Source organism: Artemia sp. Qi Xiang Cuo, chromosome 15 (assembly GCF_049724085.1).
Source record: "Artemia sp. Qi Xiang Cuo chromosome 15, ASM4972408v1, whole genome shotgun sequence".
Lineage (NCBI taxonomy): Eukaryota > Metazoa > Arthropoda > Branchiopoda > Anostraca > Artemiidae > Artemia > Artemia sp. Qi Xiang Cuo.
Window position 1 is genome coordinate 22,343,143 of NC_142808.1, and position 16,446 is coordinate 22,359,588.

A 16,446-nucleotide genomic window follows, 5' to 3' on the forward strand; every position below is an offset into this window, starting at 1 on the left:
TGCACTTACCTGGTGGATTAGCTTTAAGCAAAAAAAGCCAGATCAAAGTGAAAAATTTAACCAAAGTGGAGATCATCCCATTCGTGATGTCTCCCTTCCCCCCTTGAACGGCTCCAATGCTTATGTTAGGAACTTGTGGTGGAATTTGTTTGAAGAGGATTGCAAATAATTCACAAACTATATGAAATATATTTGATATTGGAAGGAAAATCGCAATACACTTGGATTTAGGGGGAGGGCGGGTTTACGTGGCGCGTGGTATATAAATCTTGTTGGGAAAATACGGCTAAGCAATTAATCATGGGAACGTCAAATAATCTATCACTCCTGATTTGTCAGTATCATGTCTAATAAAAAAAATTGTTAGATTATTTTCATAGTATTTTTCTTAGTTAAGTGGGTAGATAAGCCGTAAAATCATTTTCAAAAATAACAATCAGTAATGACAAACCAAATCATTGTAAATGCAAAAAAAAACATGTTTTTATTCATATATGGTTTCAAGAAAACCAATTTCGCCCACCTACTTCACAAATAAAGATTCGCACCTTTTTTTCAATATTTTGCTATCTCAAAGAACAAAGTTACACTCGAGGCCGCGGCGGCGCATGCTTTACATTTCTATCGACTCGGTCTCAGTCTCCATAGAGGCTAGCCTCGCCAAAAGCGTAGCTACTAATATTTACAATCTCTGCTCATATTATTTTACTTTAACTCTGTTTGTTAAAATGGAGATTGAAAATAAAACGGAAATTGGAGATAAAATGGAGAATCAAGGATTAGAAGGTGCGGGAAACAATCATAAAGGTAGGATTGCCAGCAGTAATTAAAAGCTAGAGGGTGAAAAACGTGAAAAATCATTGTGTTTGGGTGGTATAGACAAATTTGATTTCCCATTGGTTTCGCTATCTGGGTACCATTTAGGCAGGGCCAATTTTCCGTGGTTGTAGTTTGCCATAACTGTATACTCCAACTTTGTTATGGTTTGGTTTTACCAGGTTGTCAAGTTGGTATCGCTTCAATCGTTCACTGAAAGGAAGAGTTAAAGTAATTAAATTTCCATTGGGGAGCAAAAACTATCTTCAAGGTGCCATAGGGTGCCTTCAAGGTGCCATAAAACTATAAATAGTTTTGACCTTACTTGTCACCAGATTATGAGTCATCATTGATGACACTTGAGGCTAAATGAATTAAAAGTTAAAGAAACATGATGTCAAAAATATACTATACGATGCTAAAACTACTCATTCATTACCCCTTTTAATTTCATACGTAAAGAATCTGATGAACTAATGAAATAGACTATTGAACTTAACAAATCGATTCATCACGAAATAAACCATCTGGGGCATAACATTTATTGAGATATAATACTAATAGGAAGAATATAACAGGGATATTCTCCTAAGAGCCATCTTCAGGGGAGGAACTAGGGGATTTGAATGTTTATCCATTCGTAAAAACGTAATAAAATGCTTAGAAACAAATTTTTGATAGAGTTTTTAAGTTTTTTATGTAAACCTCCCCCACCCCGGAAAGAATACCCCCCTCCTTGAACAAAAATCCTGGGTAGGGCCCTGATTCCTTGCTGAAATTAGGCGAAGTATATAGTGGATATTACTCATAGTAAGTGCTGGCGACAATGATGCACTAGCATTGCTTGACGTTCGTTATTCCGGTAGGCCTTGTTGCAGCAAGCTTGCCTCTTCCTACCTTGTACCCCGGTAGCACTCCTTGGTAAAAAGACCTTGGTAAAAAGAAACAAATAAACACGCACCCGTGATCTTTCTTCTGACAAAAAATACAAAATTCCACGTTTTCAAACAGTTCGTGGTAACGAACAGTAAGTAAGGAGCAACCCTGCTCAATGGTAACCGAAACTCTAAAAAACGGAATTTTGATACCAATAGATACATCAAGAGAATCAGATTTTAATTTTGTTTTCAAATATATAAGTTTCATCAAGTTCAGTCTTACCCATCAAAAGTTACGCGCCTGAGAAAATTTGGCTGATTTTCGAAAAAAGGGGGAAAGACCCCCCAAAAGCTACAGAACCTTAATGAAAATCACACCATCATATTCAGCGTATCAGAGAACCCTACTGTAGAGGTTTCAAGCTCCCATCTACAAAAATGTGGAATTTTGCATTTTTTGCCTGAAGAAAGATCACGGATGCGTGTTTATTTGTTTTTTTTTCCCCAGGGGTGATCGTATCGGCCCAGTGGTCCTAGAATATCGTGGGAGGGATCATTGGAACGGAAATTAAAAGTTCTAGTGCCCTTTTTAAGTGACCAAAAAAAAATGGAGGGCAACTAGGCCCCCTCCCATGCTCACTTTTTTCCCAAAGTCACCCGATCAAAATTTTGAGATAGCCATTTTTTTCAGCATGGTCGAAAATATTGTAAATATGTCTCTTAGGATGACTTAATCCCTCAAATCCCCCAGGGGGAGGGCTGAAAGTTATGAACTTTACCCAATGTTAACATATAGTATTGGTTATTGGGAAGTATACAGACGTTTTCAGGGGGAATTTTTTCTGTTAGTGGAGGATGGGGATGGGTCGGAGGTTATATGGGAGGATCTTTTCATGAAGGAAGTTTTCATGGGGGAAGGGACATTGCTATGAAGGGGGCGCCGGATTTAAAATAAAAGCCAAAATAAAAGCTGCATTAACTAAAAAACGATCAGAAATTAAATAAAAAAACAAGTTTTTTAAACTGAAAGTAAGGAGCGACATTAAAACTTAAAATGAACAGAAATTGTTCCATACATGAAAGGGGCTGTCCCCTCCTCAACGCCTCGCTCTTTACGCTAAAGTTTTTTATTGTTTAAAAAGATAAAGTTGTGAGACAGAGTCAAACTTTAGCGTAAAGAGTGAGGCGTTGAGGAGGGGACAGCCCCTTTCATATACGGAATAATTTCTGTTCCTTTTAAGTTTTAATGTCGCTCCTTACTTTCAGTTTTAAAAACTTGTTTTTTTTTTTTATTTAATTGCAGATAAGAGCGTGAAACCTCTACAGTAAGGTTCTCTGATACGCTGAATCTGATGGTGTGATTTTCATTTAGATTCTATGACTTTTAAGGGGTGTTTTCCCTATTTTCAAAAATAAGGCAAATTTTATCAGGCTCATAACTTTTGATGGGTAGCCTATTACTAAATTTTATGAAACTTACATCAGCATAATAATCCAATTCTTTTGATCAGTTGGTATGAAAATTCCGGTTTTTTTTAGTTTCGTTTACTATTGAAACGAGTCGCTCTTACTATACAGGTCGTCACCACGAACTGTTTGACTGCGCAATGCAGTCGGTGCTTTGTAATGCCACCATGCAAATCTAGGGGCTATTGTGCTCCCTAGAATTCCCCCTTCCTCTAGATTTTGGAAATATTTTTCGGGGGTATCTTTATTGAAAAATCTCTTTTTTAGTATTTCCAGTACGAAAAATAATTCCTCCTCCCCAAGACTTTGAAAAATTAATCGACACCAAAGTGTTCGGCATTTTTATAAAGTCGCTTGAATTCTTTTACAGGTGCACCATACCAAAATTTCTCAGGAATTAAGGATTTTTTCCGGTGTGTCCCGAGAGCTGATTTGTTTTAAGAAAAAACACCCAAATTCATATGTACAATACTTTCCCAGGAAAATTCTGGAAAACAAGGGTAGTCCTCTAAAGAGATTAATAAGGAATTTTATGCAGCCAATATTATAATAATAGGTATGTTACGCTAACAACTAATTTCAGCACAAGCTGCTAGGGGAGAACACTACGGCGGACACTCCGCTCTAATTTGTTTCAATCTTTACTCTTTACCAACTTTCGTGAGGTTTTGCTTTCCTCCAGAAGGAGCAAAATTGTACAATTTTTGGCAATCTTTAACCCTTCATTTGTAAAACATTCCCTAGCTATCTCATCCTTTCTTTTACAATAGCCCTAAAAAAGGGATCGAACCAAATGTTTTTCGCTTGTTCTTTGATATGCGAACTGGTGTCATGTTCATTCTAGTTTTTCCATCTTTACTCTAGTAAACCAACCATCTTTATTAGTAATGTTTCTCTGGCTAGTGAAGCTAGCCATAAGTGATGGCTAGCTTCAGAAGTGATGTGATGCCAGAAGTGATGAAGTGACAGATGTTCTTTTTAACTAGCATTAGCTTTTCACCCTGCTTCATTCTTAGTTTAAATGACTTTGCCGGCTTTACGTTATTTTTCCAGCCTGTTCTAACAACCGAAAAAAATTCTTTCGTTTCGCTGATATTTTTGTCACGGACTGTTAAAACGTTCGCATAATTCAATATGCGTTTTCAATAATTCAAAATTTCAATTCAATAACTTAAAGCATTTTCAATTAAAATGTTCCAAATAAAGTATTTTTCAAAATTTAAGGTGATAAAAATTCAAGGGGCACAGCTCCTTCCTACAATTGACGCCACTGCATTCGTTTCTATGTTATTTTGTACAACTTTTGGTACTTGTCAATTAGCTGGAACCCACGCAAGAAGTGAAGTTTGGTTAATGCTAATGAAATAAAACAAAATAGGATGAAAATATAATAGTTTAGAAACAAATTTTGCTATATATTTGCGCATTAGGGGGGGGGGGGTAAAGCACATCATATATTAAATACGTAACTTGATCTAACCTAGGTACCTTTTCCCTCCTAAACCCCAAAAACCTAAAGTTTCCCCCTAAACACCAAAAAACAGAAGTTTAAATTTTATTCAACGCAGTGAGAAATCACTGTTTGCAATCCTCGGCATAGGATTTATTCGTTAAAAGAACCTGTTTGACTAGTTTGCTTAGCATCTTCCCTATACAATATGTCGCGTGGCTTCGAGCTAATAGAACAGTACCAAAACTAAGTGATTTCTTAGGCTAAGTTACCAATAAAAACAAAAGGATTAAGGTGTTTCCAATTATTCAAGGAAAATTTCTAAAAGCCAGTTACACCGGACATGTGAAGCGGAAGTACTTTTCAAACCAACTACCATGAAAAGGCGTTTGACTAATAAATATATAATATTCCGGTCATTGTGTTAAATTTAACTTTTACCTTGACTGTAGTAACTCAAAAGACGTTTTGTGAAACTTTTTACTAATTAACTAACCTTTTGAATGATAAGACGGTCGATAGATGGTAAGAATCGCGTCCTTATATCTTATTGAATAAAAAAGAATTTTTTTTTCAACTGAAAGTAAGCAGCAACATTAAAAATTCAGACGAACAGATATTATTCCGCGTATGAGGGGGGCTATCTCTTCCTCAACCCTCGTTCTTTATGCTAAAGTCTTAAAGTTCGCTAAAAAGTATTTCTCATTCAAATTCAACGGCCCTTGTGTTTGAACAATCTTTCTTAGAGAATAGTAAGAAAAAGTCGAATTTTAGCGTAAACAGCAAGGACTGAGTAACAGGAAGACCTCTCGTATAAATTTTTGTACGGTTTAAGTTTCAATGCTGCTCCGTACTTTAAGTTGAAAGGATTTCTTTTTTTTATTTAATTTCTGACTGTTTTTCAAATCACGCCAGGAAATGAATTTTTCCCATTCACCCTGTACATAAAAATATCCCTGGAAAATTCACCTCTTTCAACTTTCCTCTCCACAGAAAATTATCATCATGGAAAATCCCCCGTCCCGTGGAAAATCCCTCCAGAAATCCGCATATTTCCCAATAACAAATACAATATATGAAAAACGGTCAAATTGCAAAACTTACAGCCCTTTCCCCAGGGACTGTGGGTGGTCATGCCATCTCTAAGGACATAGTTATTGGAACTTTCAACTATGTTGAACAACATATCTACCCTCCAGTTTTTTGGTCACTTAAAAGAGCACTTGAGCTCTTGATATCCGGTCGAATGAGCCTTCTAGGACCATTGGTTCGGTATAATCACCCCTCAGAGAAACAAAAAACAAATGAACACGCATTCGTGATCTTATTTCTGATTAAAAATAAAAATTAAAGTTTCACATTCTTGTAGATAGCAGCTTGAGACATCACGTTAGTGTTTTCTAATCTGGTAAATCTGATGGTGTGATTTCTATTAAGACTGCCGGCCATTTGGGGGTATTTCCCTCCTTTTTTGAAAACCAGGCAAATTTTCTCAGGCTAGTAGTTTTTGATGGATAACATGAAACACTTCTATGAAAAACCTAAGCTTTAAATATATCCCTTAATTTATCTTTCAAACAAATCACCGACGGGTTTAAAATCAATTTAATTGAATGATTCGGAATTATAAAATGAAACAAAAAAATTACAATCAGACTTTATGATAAAAAACAATTCTGAGGCATTATGTTTCAACCGTTCACAATGAAATTTACCACTGAATGGAAGTGAAAATTCAAGGAGCAGTGTTAGTGTTATTATAGAGAGCGAACATGCCATGCAATGTAACAGGAACTATTATTAAGTCAAGTTTTTGCCCTATATTCCTTCAAGATATATCGATTTTATGTACTTGCATGTGGATACACATTGATTACGGAACATAGAAGGGATATTGGGAAATTCGTTCATATTCCCTGGTAAAATTTATCCTTCCCCAAGATTATCGACTAGTGCAAAGCCATGTTGCAATACTAGCAAAGAGGTGATACAGGATAAGGACGCCCAGAAGGCACTACTAATGAGATACGGGATTTTCAAATTATTAGACTCAGAAACTGATTTTGTAAAAAAATATTCTCGTTTTAAGAAAATGCAGTATTATTTCTTCGAACAATTAAATGCCTCATAAAAATAGAAACTCGTACTAACAAAGGTTATAAAAACCAGTATTGGGAACGCACTGATTAAAATTCTGTAGGTGCATTGAGGATTGACTTTTAGATTAATTAAATAAAAAAGAGAACTTTTTTTTTCAAAAAAAAATACTTTTTTTTTTATAATGAAAGACAAGAGTGACAATACCGAGCTAGAAAAATTAAACTATTTTGTTTATGAAGAGGCTACCATTCACTGCTGTCTTTGCTGAAAAACAAGAGAATATAATGTGAAAATTTGCAAAGGCTGTTTTGCAGCCTAAGTGGATGTTTCGGCTATATATGCAACAGCCGACAACAGCGAGATAACAAACTAAATAAAACAAATAAAAAGAAAACAAACTTACTTAAAGTCTCATGGATAAAATGAATTTATAACTAAAATAAAATAGATTTTGGAAGAGTCTCAGCGTCGTCACCTCACATAGGTTCAGCCAAGAATTCGCAATTTTTGTTGTTGTCTTTGCTAGAATCTAACCAATAATACATCCAGGATGACGTATTTTGAAATTTAGGTTAACAAGCAGGCGGTTCAGCAGCACGGGGAGGGGGTATCATACACAAAATAAATTTTTCTTATTTTCACTGTTTTAATGTCCGTTTTCAGTATTATATTTAGGTTGGACCCAAATGTGAGGAGAGCTTCTTTTCGTATTATCCTCCCTTCTCTCCCCATTTTAAGCCAAAGTTTAACAACACCTCAACAACACCTGCAAAACAACACCTTAGTGAACCACTCGTAAAGAAAACTACCCTTTAAAAGGATGTATGAGAGGAGGGTTGGTCTCAGATCACCATCTTTTCAAAATTTATCTGAAAGAGCTCACACAAGGGTTGAAAAACTTGGGCTTATTCATATACTTTTGAGGTTTAAGGCATCCCTTCCTCAAGGAGGGCCTCCGTTAAGAGGTATAAGGCTTACATAAAATATCCGATCATCTCATTCCTGATAGTTAATGTGCAATTATGAAGTACCTAATAACAGCTAGTATCTGAGTATTATCATCTGTCTCTTTGTAATTCTTATAAAATAAACTGTTTAGGATAGATTTGAGTATCCTCAACGGCACAATTAAATCAAGGGTTCAATGACCACCCTCTCTCTCTGAATTAACATGTCGGTGAGGGGGCAGTATTCCCGTGCGTGTATAATTTACAGCGAAATATTATATAACACCTCTTCCTAAAATTCTATGGGGTAGGGGTTTTTGCTGTGCTAGCTGAGTGGTTAGTGCGCTGAACTTGCAATCTAATGTCCATTGGGACTGGGGTTCGATTCTTAGAATAATTAATTATTTGGTTTATGACAGGGGTCAACTGCGTGACTGTGTGAGCTTAGTCAGAGTCGACCCAGCTCTAAATGAACTCCCGGAGAGATCTAGGGAAGGTAAACAGGAAACACGCAAAATGGTTAGCTCCCAACCTCGCATTTCTTTTCCTGGCGGAGGGGCCACAAAACACAGATTAGCACCGCCATTTCAGACCATAGAGTCTATTCTGTCAAGTTCATTTTTACCTTTATAGGGTAGAGATTACAACATTTATGTTTCACACAATAGATTAAAGGTTCGATTCCAGTTGGAACTATTTTTTATTTCATTAATAGTTCCTTTACGACTAAAAACGAGAGAAAGTGGCAATAGATAGAGAAAAATACAACATATCTGTTATTCCTCAACTTGAAAATTCAATAGTGTCAGAAAAAAACATACTAGTTCGTTTTCAACAAGTTGAAAAACAACATGCATAAGGCTATGGAAATCCAACATATTGGTTTTTCAGAAATTGAAAACTTAACAACAATGATGGAATTCTAATAAGGTATTCAATTTTAAATTTATTGGAACTCCAATGATTTTCATCTGTTAAGATTCCAATCTTCTTGTCCTTACATTTAAAAAACACACTTTCGCTGAATTTTAAGGTGTTATTTAATTATGGAATGTGTGGTGGTTTTTGAGTTTCTTTGTTTTTCATTCTGTTTTTGAGTTGTGCTTTGCTGGATTGTGAGGAAACTTTTAGATTGCAGAGCAAATTTAACACTGGAAAACGTAGGAAGATTGAAGGAAATTTTTGGGTTCAAAATTGTTTGAAATTGGAGGTATTCACACTTTTAAAATAAGCTTAACCAAAAATAAAAAAACTATATGCATCTCATTTGAAAATTGAATCATGTTAAGAACGTATTATTAGTCTTGAGAAGATAAGAACTATCTTATCGGTCTTTAATTATTTATAATTTGTCGATTTTTTTCTTATCATGTCTCGTGACAGACACATTTTATAATCTTCAGTGGAAAATAATAGCAAACTTTATACATTAGAATAGGGATAAACTTCTTCATAACAGCACAAAATAGCATAAGAAAATAAAAACTGAAAAAAGAAAAGTAAACAATACATTAACATAAACACCCCCTAGATGGGTTAGTAGGCTGTCTGAAATAACATTAATGTTTATACGAATTCTACATTGTAAATTTTTCGCCTGTACTTTAGTTTGGTCAGCCCTGTACTCAGTATTTTAACTTCAAATAATTTTGGAAATTTCTCAAATAAGAAAAACAGTTTTTAGCTATTAAATAACAAACAAGTTAGTATTTTTTGTAAGATTAATGCTTTGGGAACGAGAGAGGGTCTCAAGCTGACCTTGCCAAGGCTACTTAACCCTGGTATCATCTGGTTGAAACAGAATAGAAACCAAGATGTTCAGTGTCATTTACTTTTTTTTTTTGAAAAAAAAAGGTTCCCAATAATTATTGGGAACCGGAACTAGGTTCCTAATAATTATGACCCCCCCCTCCTCATTGCGTACTTGCTTATGTAATATGTCGGTTTCATCTCTCCCTTCTTTTATTTTAGTGGCTATCTAACGGTCTCTGCAACTGCCCTTGTAAAAACCGGAGTCTAGACAGAAAAATCGGCGAAAGTCGATAATGAACCGAACCTGAATGAGAAGAAGAATCATAAATCAATGTGAAATTAAGTTAGAAAATAGGCTATAATTTCCAACTAATATTGGATTTTAATTAAACGAATATTATCAAAAGAAATTTTGTCTTTTTGAAGAATAGTAGTCACATTGCTGATTTGCAATGCGTGTTAGTGGCTAACAATTATTTCAGTATTTAGAACACAATGTATTATGATTCTTCTCAAAGATTGATAAAAATTTTGTTCGAGAATTTGAGAAGTCAATTGTAAAGTCTTACATAAAGATTGAGAACAGACTATGAATATGACTGTCTATAGTCGTTCAACATACCGAAAAAAAATAGAGAAAAAGATAAATCTGTTAAAGCAAACAAACAGCAACTACAATTTACCAGCCACCTTGAGATGTAAAAACTAATCTGAGTGGGGGGGAGGTAACACTAAAAAAGGAAAAAGGGGTGAGTACACAACACGTTTCATAACAAGCACTGCAAACCTTACAACTAAACAATTTCAACGATTGTGCTATCCTATTCATATCCCAAGAGGCCGCAACTATTTATTTATCCATTTATTCCCCCTTCCCCTCCTAAGAAAACCATACTTACTAAATAGCATGCCTGTAATTATACTCTTAAATAAAGAAATATCACTAATATTTTGTATATTCTGATCAAGATGGTTTCAGCTCCTAATCCTCCTGTAAGGGATGCAAAACGTTGACCCTTTCAAAAACAACCAGTGGGTATTTATCTCTTTCGAGGATTGAGTTTCATAATCGTAGATCAAAGATATAAAATTTTCTAGACTATCAAAGGATGCAAATTTTGCACCGTGGTGTAGACCAAAAATAAACAAAAGTGTTTATAGCTTTCTGAATTCACAAGCTGGCAGTGTCCTTACTCGCTCGTAAGCGTTCCGTACTACATCCCAGGGCTATTGGTCAATACCTAATCGAACAGTATTATTTGTAGAACTCCTACAGGCCGGACAACAGAAGAAACAGGGTTGAGACATGTAGCACGAAATTGCTATTTTAGCACTGTTTTGTTATATGTAGCACTGTACGTGCTCAGTGTTGCTAAAATAGTACGAAAGGGCTATTTTAGCAATATTTTAGCACTGTTGCAGTAAATTTTCTTACTATAGCACTGAAAATCGCTGCGTAGCACGCAAATTGGGGCAATTGTAGCACTTTAGGAACTTACCGTGGTGGTAACCCTGAGAAGAAAACGCACCCTGCGAAACGCTACTGTTTTTACAGCATATGGGTAGATAAAGTGAAAATAGAGAAGGAGTAAGAGAAATATAGGGAAAAAGACGGTGCTTCAATTTTCTCAGTACACCTAAGCTACCAGATGAAATATTGCAAACAGATTGTATATGGCACTTCAATGATTAGGTTCCATCAAAATGAGCCCTCAGGTAATTAATTGAAGAAACACTCATTAAATTCCATATTATTTTTCAATCCCTTGAATTCAAGGGAAAAAACAGGGGCACGGGAAAGAATGATAAAACCTTACTTCCCAATTAAACTTAAGCCTGTTTACCATATTAGCTTTTGCATTGCCTAATGCACCGTTTTCCAAACTGGGAGGCGCGCCTCCTTAGGGAGGCACGGGCTAGTCATAGGGGATGCGCAAATACTATATATAATTGAAAAAAATATCAAATGGAATTAAAACTACGCATTCACGCAAAATATTCTAGCCCTTTCGAGATTGACAGGGTTTACTGGCCCAGGCTGAACAAAAGCTAGTTCAACATCTTAAACTAATATTGGCGAGATTTTATAGATGCTGCTGGATAGTCCTTACAGGGGGAAAATATATTAGACGATCATCAGAGACAATCTTGGCGATTAATTAGTTTCTCGAATACGCACTTCAAATTCAAAATTTAAATTACAAGTTAAAGAAGGAACTGATGTAGTTAAAACCGCGTATTTAATTGGATGTTTTCAATATGTTGAAGAGAATAATATAACTAAAGATAAAAATTTTTTGCAAACTCATTCCTTGCAAAGTCACTTCCAGTGAAATTTTAATATAACTGACAATTTTTTTAACGAGAAAGGCATATTGTGGAATACTAACAGTGCATACAGTGAAAAGTCAATGTCAGGACACGAAACTCAACTTCCAGCACTAGTTAAAATGAAAAACACCCGATGTTCTCTAGACTCACTGCATGCTCTGCAAAGCAGCTCTTATATAAGATTAAATAAAAAAAACAAGTTCTTTCATCTGATAATAAGGAGCAAGATTAAAACTTAAAACGAACAGAAAATATTACGTGCATGAGGGGGTCGTCCTTTCCTCAATGCCTCGATCTTTACGCTAAAGTTTGATTTTTAAGAGTTAACAATAACTCCTGAATCACAAAGACAGTTTAATTAGAATAATAAGAGTAGAAAGGCCTCATGAGCTCGTGACGGGCACCTCTGCTGCCATCTACAATTTAGTTCAATGCCAACAGGACTCCATATATGGGCATAGAGTTCCTTGGGAGAACACGTGGTTAATCAGTCAACAGTAATTCATGTCTGTTTTATGGTTTTTGTCAGTGAGAATGAAAAAACAGGAACTTTCTCACTTTGATGGATGTTTTCTGGATTATTGATTAATGTCTGACAGGTGATGTCAAGATTGATTGATTTGTCATGAAAAAGGAATGGGTGAAGTATATTAATGTCTTTGATGTATTTCCAAGAGAATCGTTACCAGGGTAGAGTTTATTAATATCTTTGGAGTTCGACGAGTAGAATTGTTTCCGGGGTGAATTTTTTTAATGTCTGACAGATGATGTCATGGTTGATTGATTTTTCAAGAAAGAGGAATTAATTTGTTGTTTCTAAAGGGAATTATTGATTCACGAAAGGACTTCTTATTAATTTGAAATGTGATAGTGCAGGGATGCCAAAAACAAAAGGAACACGCAGAAATTACGTTTAGGGGTTATTTGGGCGAAACCGTTTTAGACATTTTAGGGAATTATTTCGGCAAAATAGTTAGAGACATTTTAGGAGATGATTTTAGAAGAGGTTTAAGAAGAGGATTTGAGAGTGAAACTCTGAGGTCGTTATAATAAATAAGTTCCATTTGAACAGTGTCGTGAGTTCCTCTACCCCCACCCCAAAGAGCTCCGATCCCCCCATCCCAACCCCTAAGGAAGCCCCCGGTCCTAAAAAGGTCCCTCGGAACTCAAAAGAGCCCCTTGAGCCACGATTGTTTAATAATTATTTATGGTTTTATTATATATTTTCAGAACAAGTTATTTTCATAATGTCCTTCCTAAACCTCGTTTACAAGTTGAAGTTGCCATTCTTTTCACTCACAACTTTACTTTACAGCCTTTTGAATGCTCCAACACCAAGCAATACTTTTCAAAGGGCATTTCCGAACAAGTTATTTTCTTAATGTCCTTCCTAAACCGATTTTACAAGTTGAAGTTCCCATCCTTTTCAGCCACAACTTTACTTTACAGCTTTTTGAATGCCCCAACACCAGACAATACTTTTCAAAAGGCATTTCAGAACAAGTTCTTTTCGTAATGTCCATCCTAAACCCATTTTACAAATTGAAGTACCCATCCTTTTCACACACAACTTTACTTTACAGCTTTTTGAATGCCCCAACACCAGGCAATACTTTTCAAAAGGCATTTCAGAACAAGTTCTTTTCATAATGTCCCTCCTAAACCCATTTTACAAATTGAAGTACCCATCCTTTACACCCACAACTTTACTTTACAGCTTTTTGAATGACCAACACCAAGTAATACTTTTCAAAGGCATTTCAGAACAAGTTCTTTTCTTAGTGACCGTCCTAAACCCATTTTAAAAATTGAAGTACCCATCCTTTTCACCCACAACTTTACTATACTGCTTCTTAAATGCTGCAACACCCAGCAATACTTTTCAAAGGCATTTCAGAACAACTTCATTTCTTAATGTCCCTCCTAAACCCATTTTACAAGTTGAAGTACCCATCCTTTACACCCACAACTTTACTAAACAGCTTTTTGAATGCTCCAACATCAAGCAATACTTTTCAAATGCAATTCACAACAAGTTCTTTTCTTAATGTCCCTCCTAAACCCATTTTACAAGTTGAAGTTCCCATCCTTTTCACCCACAACTTTACTATACAGCTTTTTGAATGAACAACACCAAGAAATAATTTTAAAAAGACAATTCAGAACAAGTTCTTTTCTTAATGCTCCTCCTAAACCCATTTTACAAGTTGAAGTACCCATCCTTTTCACCCACAACTTTACTTTACAGCTTTTTGAATGCCCCAACATCAGGCAATACTTTTCAAAGGGCATTTCACAACAAGTTCTTTTCATAATGTCCATCCTAAACCCATTTTACAAATTGAAGTACCCATCCTTTTCACCCACAACTTTACTTTACAGCTTTTTGAATGCCCAACACCAAGCAATACTTTTCAAAAGGCATTTCAGGACAAGTTCTTTTCTTAATGTCCCTCCTAAACCCATTTTACAAGCTGAAGTACCCATCCTTTTCGACCACAACTTAGTTATAGGAAAGAGTTTGAAGTTTTACCTTAGAGACTTAGCTTAGAGTTTTAGTTTGGTTTAGTTTTAGTTAAAAGTTTAGAGTTTTTAGCTTAGAGTCTTAGCTTAAAAATTTTGTTAGAGTTCTAGTTTAGTTTAGTTTTAGTTAAGAGTTTAGAGTTTTTAGCTTAGAGTCTTAGCTTAGAGTTTTAATTAGAGTTCTAGTTTAGTTTAGTTACAGTTAAGAATTTAGAGTTTTATCTTAGAGTCATATCTTAGAATTTTACTTAAAGTTATAGTTTGGTTCAGTTCTAGTTAAGAGTTTCGAGGTTTATCTTAGAGTCTTAGCTTAGATTTTTTGTTAGAGTTCTAGTTTAATTTAGTTTTAGTTAAGAGTTTATAGTTTTAAGTTTTAGTCTTAGCTTAGAGTTTTAGTTAGAGTTGAAGTTTAGTTTAGTTACAGTTAAGAATTTAGAGTTTTAGCTTAGAGTCATACCTTAGAGTTTTACTTAAAGTTTTAGTTTGGCTAAGTTTTAGTTAGGAGTTTCGAGTTTTATCTTAGAGACTTAACTTAGAGTTTTTTTGATAGATTTCTAGTTTAGTTTAATTTTAGTTAAGAGTTTGATGTTTTACCTTTGAGTTTCAGTTAGAGTTCTAGTTTAGTTTAATTTTAGTTAAGAGTTTGGTGTTTTACCTTAGAGTCTTTGCTTAGAGTCTTAGTTAGAGTTCTAGTTTAGTTTAGTTTTAGTTAAGAGTTTAGAATTTTAGCTTAGAGTCTTCGCTTAGAGTTTTTGTTGAAGTTCTAGTTTAGTTTAGTTTTAGTTAATAGTTTAGAGTTTTAGCTTAGAGTCTTAGCTTAGAGTTTTTTTTAGACTTGAAGTTTAGTTTAGTAATAGTTAAGAGTTTAGAGTTTTAGCTTAGAGTCTTAGCTTAGAGTTTTTGTTAGAGTTCTAGTTTTGTTTAGTTATAGTTAAGAGTTTGGATTTTTAACTTACAGACTTAGCTTAGAGTTATATTTTAGTTTAGTTTTAGTTAAGAGTTTAGAGTTTTTTAGCTTAGAGTCTTAGCTTAGAGTTTTTGTTAGAGTTCTAGTTTGTTTAGTTTTAGTTAAGAGTTTGGTGTTTTACCTTAGAGTCATAGCTTAGAGTTTTAGTTAGAGTTCTAGTTTAGTTTAGTTTTAGTTAATAGTTTAGAATTTTAGCTTAGAGTCTTAGCTTAGAGTTTTTGTTAGAGTTCTAGTTTATTTTAGTTTTTAGTTAAGAGTTTAGAGTTTTTAGCTTAGAGTCTTAGCTTAGAGATTTTGTTGAAGTTCTAGTTTAGTTTAGTTTTAGTTAATAGTTTAGAGTTTTAGCTTAGAGTCTTAGCTTAGAGTTTTTGTTAAAGTTGAAGTTTAGTTTAGTAATAGTTAAGAGTTTAGAGTTTTAGCTTAGAGTCTTAGCTTAGAGTTTTTGTTAGAGTTATAGTTTAGTTTAGTTTTAGTTAAGAATTTAAAGTTTTTAGCTTAGAGTCTTAGCATTGAGTTTTGTTGAAGTTCTAGTTTAGTTTAGTTATAGTTACGAGTTTAGAGATTTTGCTTAGAGTCTTAGCTTAGAGTTTTTGTTAAAGTTGAAGTTTAGTTTAGTAATAGTTAAGAGTTTTGAGTTTTAGCTTAGAGTCTTAGCTGAGAGTTTTAGTTTAGTTTAGTTTTAGTTGAGAGTTTAGTGTTTTTATCTTAGATTATTAGATTAGAGTGTTGATTAGAGTTCTAGTTTAGTTTAGTTTTAGTTAAGAGTTTAGAGTTTTTAGCTTAGAGTCTTAGCTTAGAGTTTTAGTTAGAGTTCTAGTTTAGTTTAGTTTTAGTTAAGAGTATAGAGTTTTACCATAGAGTCATAGCTTAGAGTTCTAGTTAGAGTTGAAGTTTAGTTTAGTTAAAGTTAAGAATTTAGAGTTTTAGCTTAGAGTCATATCTTAGAGTTTTACTTAAAGTTGTAGTTTAGTTAAGTTTTAGTGAAGAGTTTCGAGTTTTAGCTTAGAGTCTTACCTTAGAGTTTTTTTTAGAGTTCTGATTTACTTTAGTTTTAGTTGAGAGTTTGGTGTTTTACCTTAGAGTCTTAGCTTAGAGTTTTAGTTAGAGTTCTAGTTTAGTTTAGTTTTAGTTAAGAAATTACATTTTTAGATTATAGTCATTGCTTAGAGTTTTAGTTAAAGTTATAGTTTAGTAAAGTTATAGTTAAGAGTTTAG

At 34.4% G+C, this 16,446-nt stretch overlaps 1 protein-coding gene across 1 annotated transcript in view; it reads left to right on the forward strand.

The window, feature by feature from the left end:
* Positions 1–631: 631 nt before the first annotated feature.
* Positions 632–16,446, forward strand: part of LOC148943453 (uncharacterized) — a 102,840-nt gene continuing 87,025 nt past the window's right edge. The window contains exon 1 of the mRNA XM_089101738.1: positions 632–807. Within this exon, the coding sequence (XP_088957864.1) occupies positions 729–807 (79 nt within the window). The 5' untranslated portion in view covers positions 632–728. The remainder of the gene's footprint in view (positions 808–16,446) is intronic.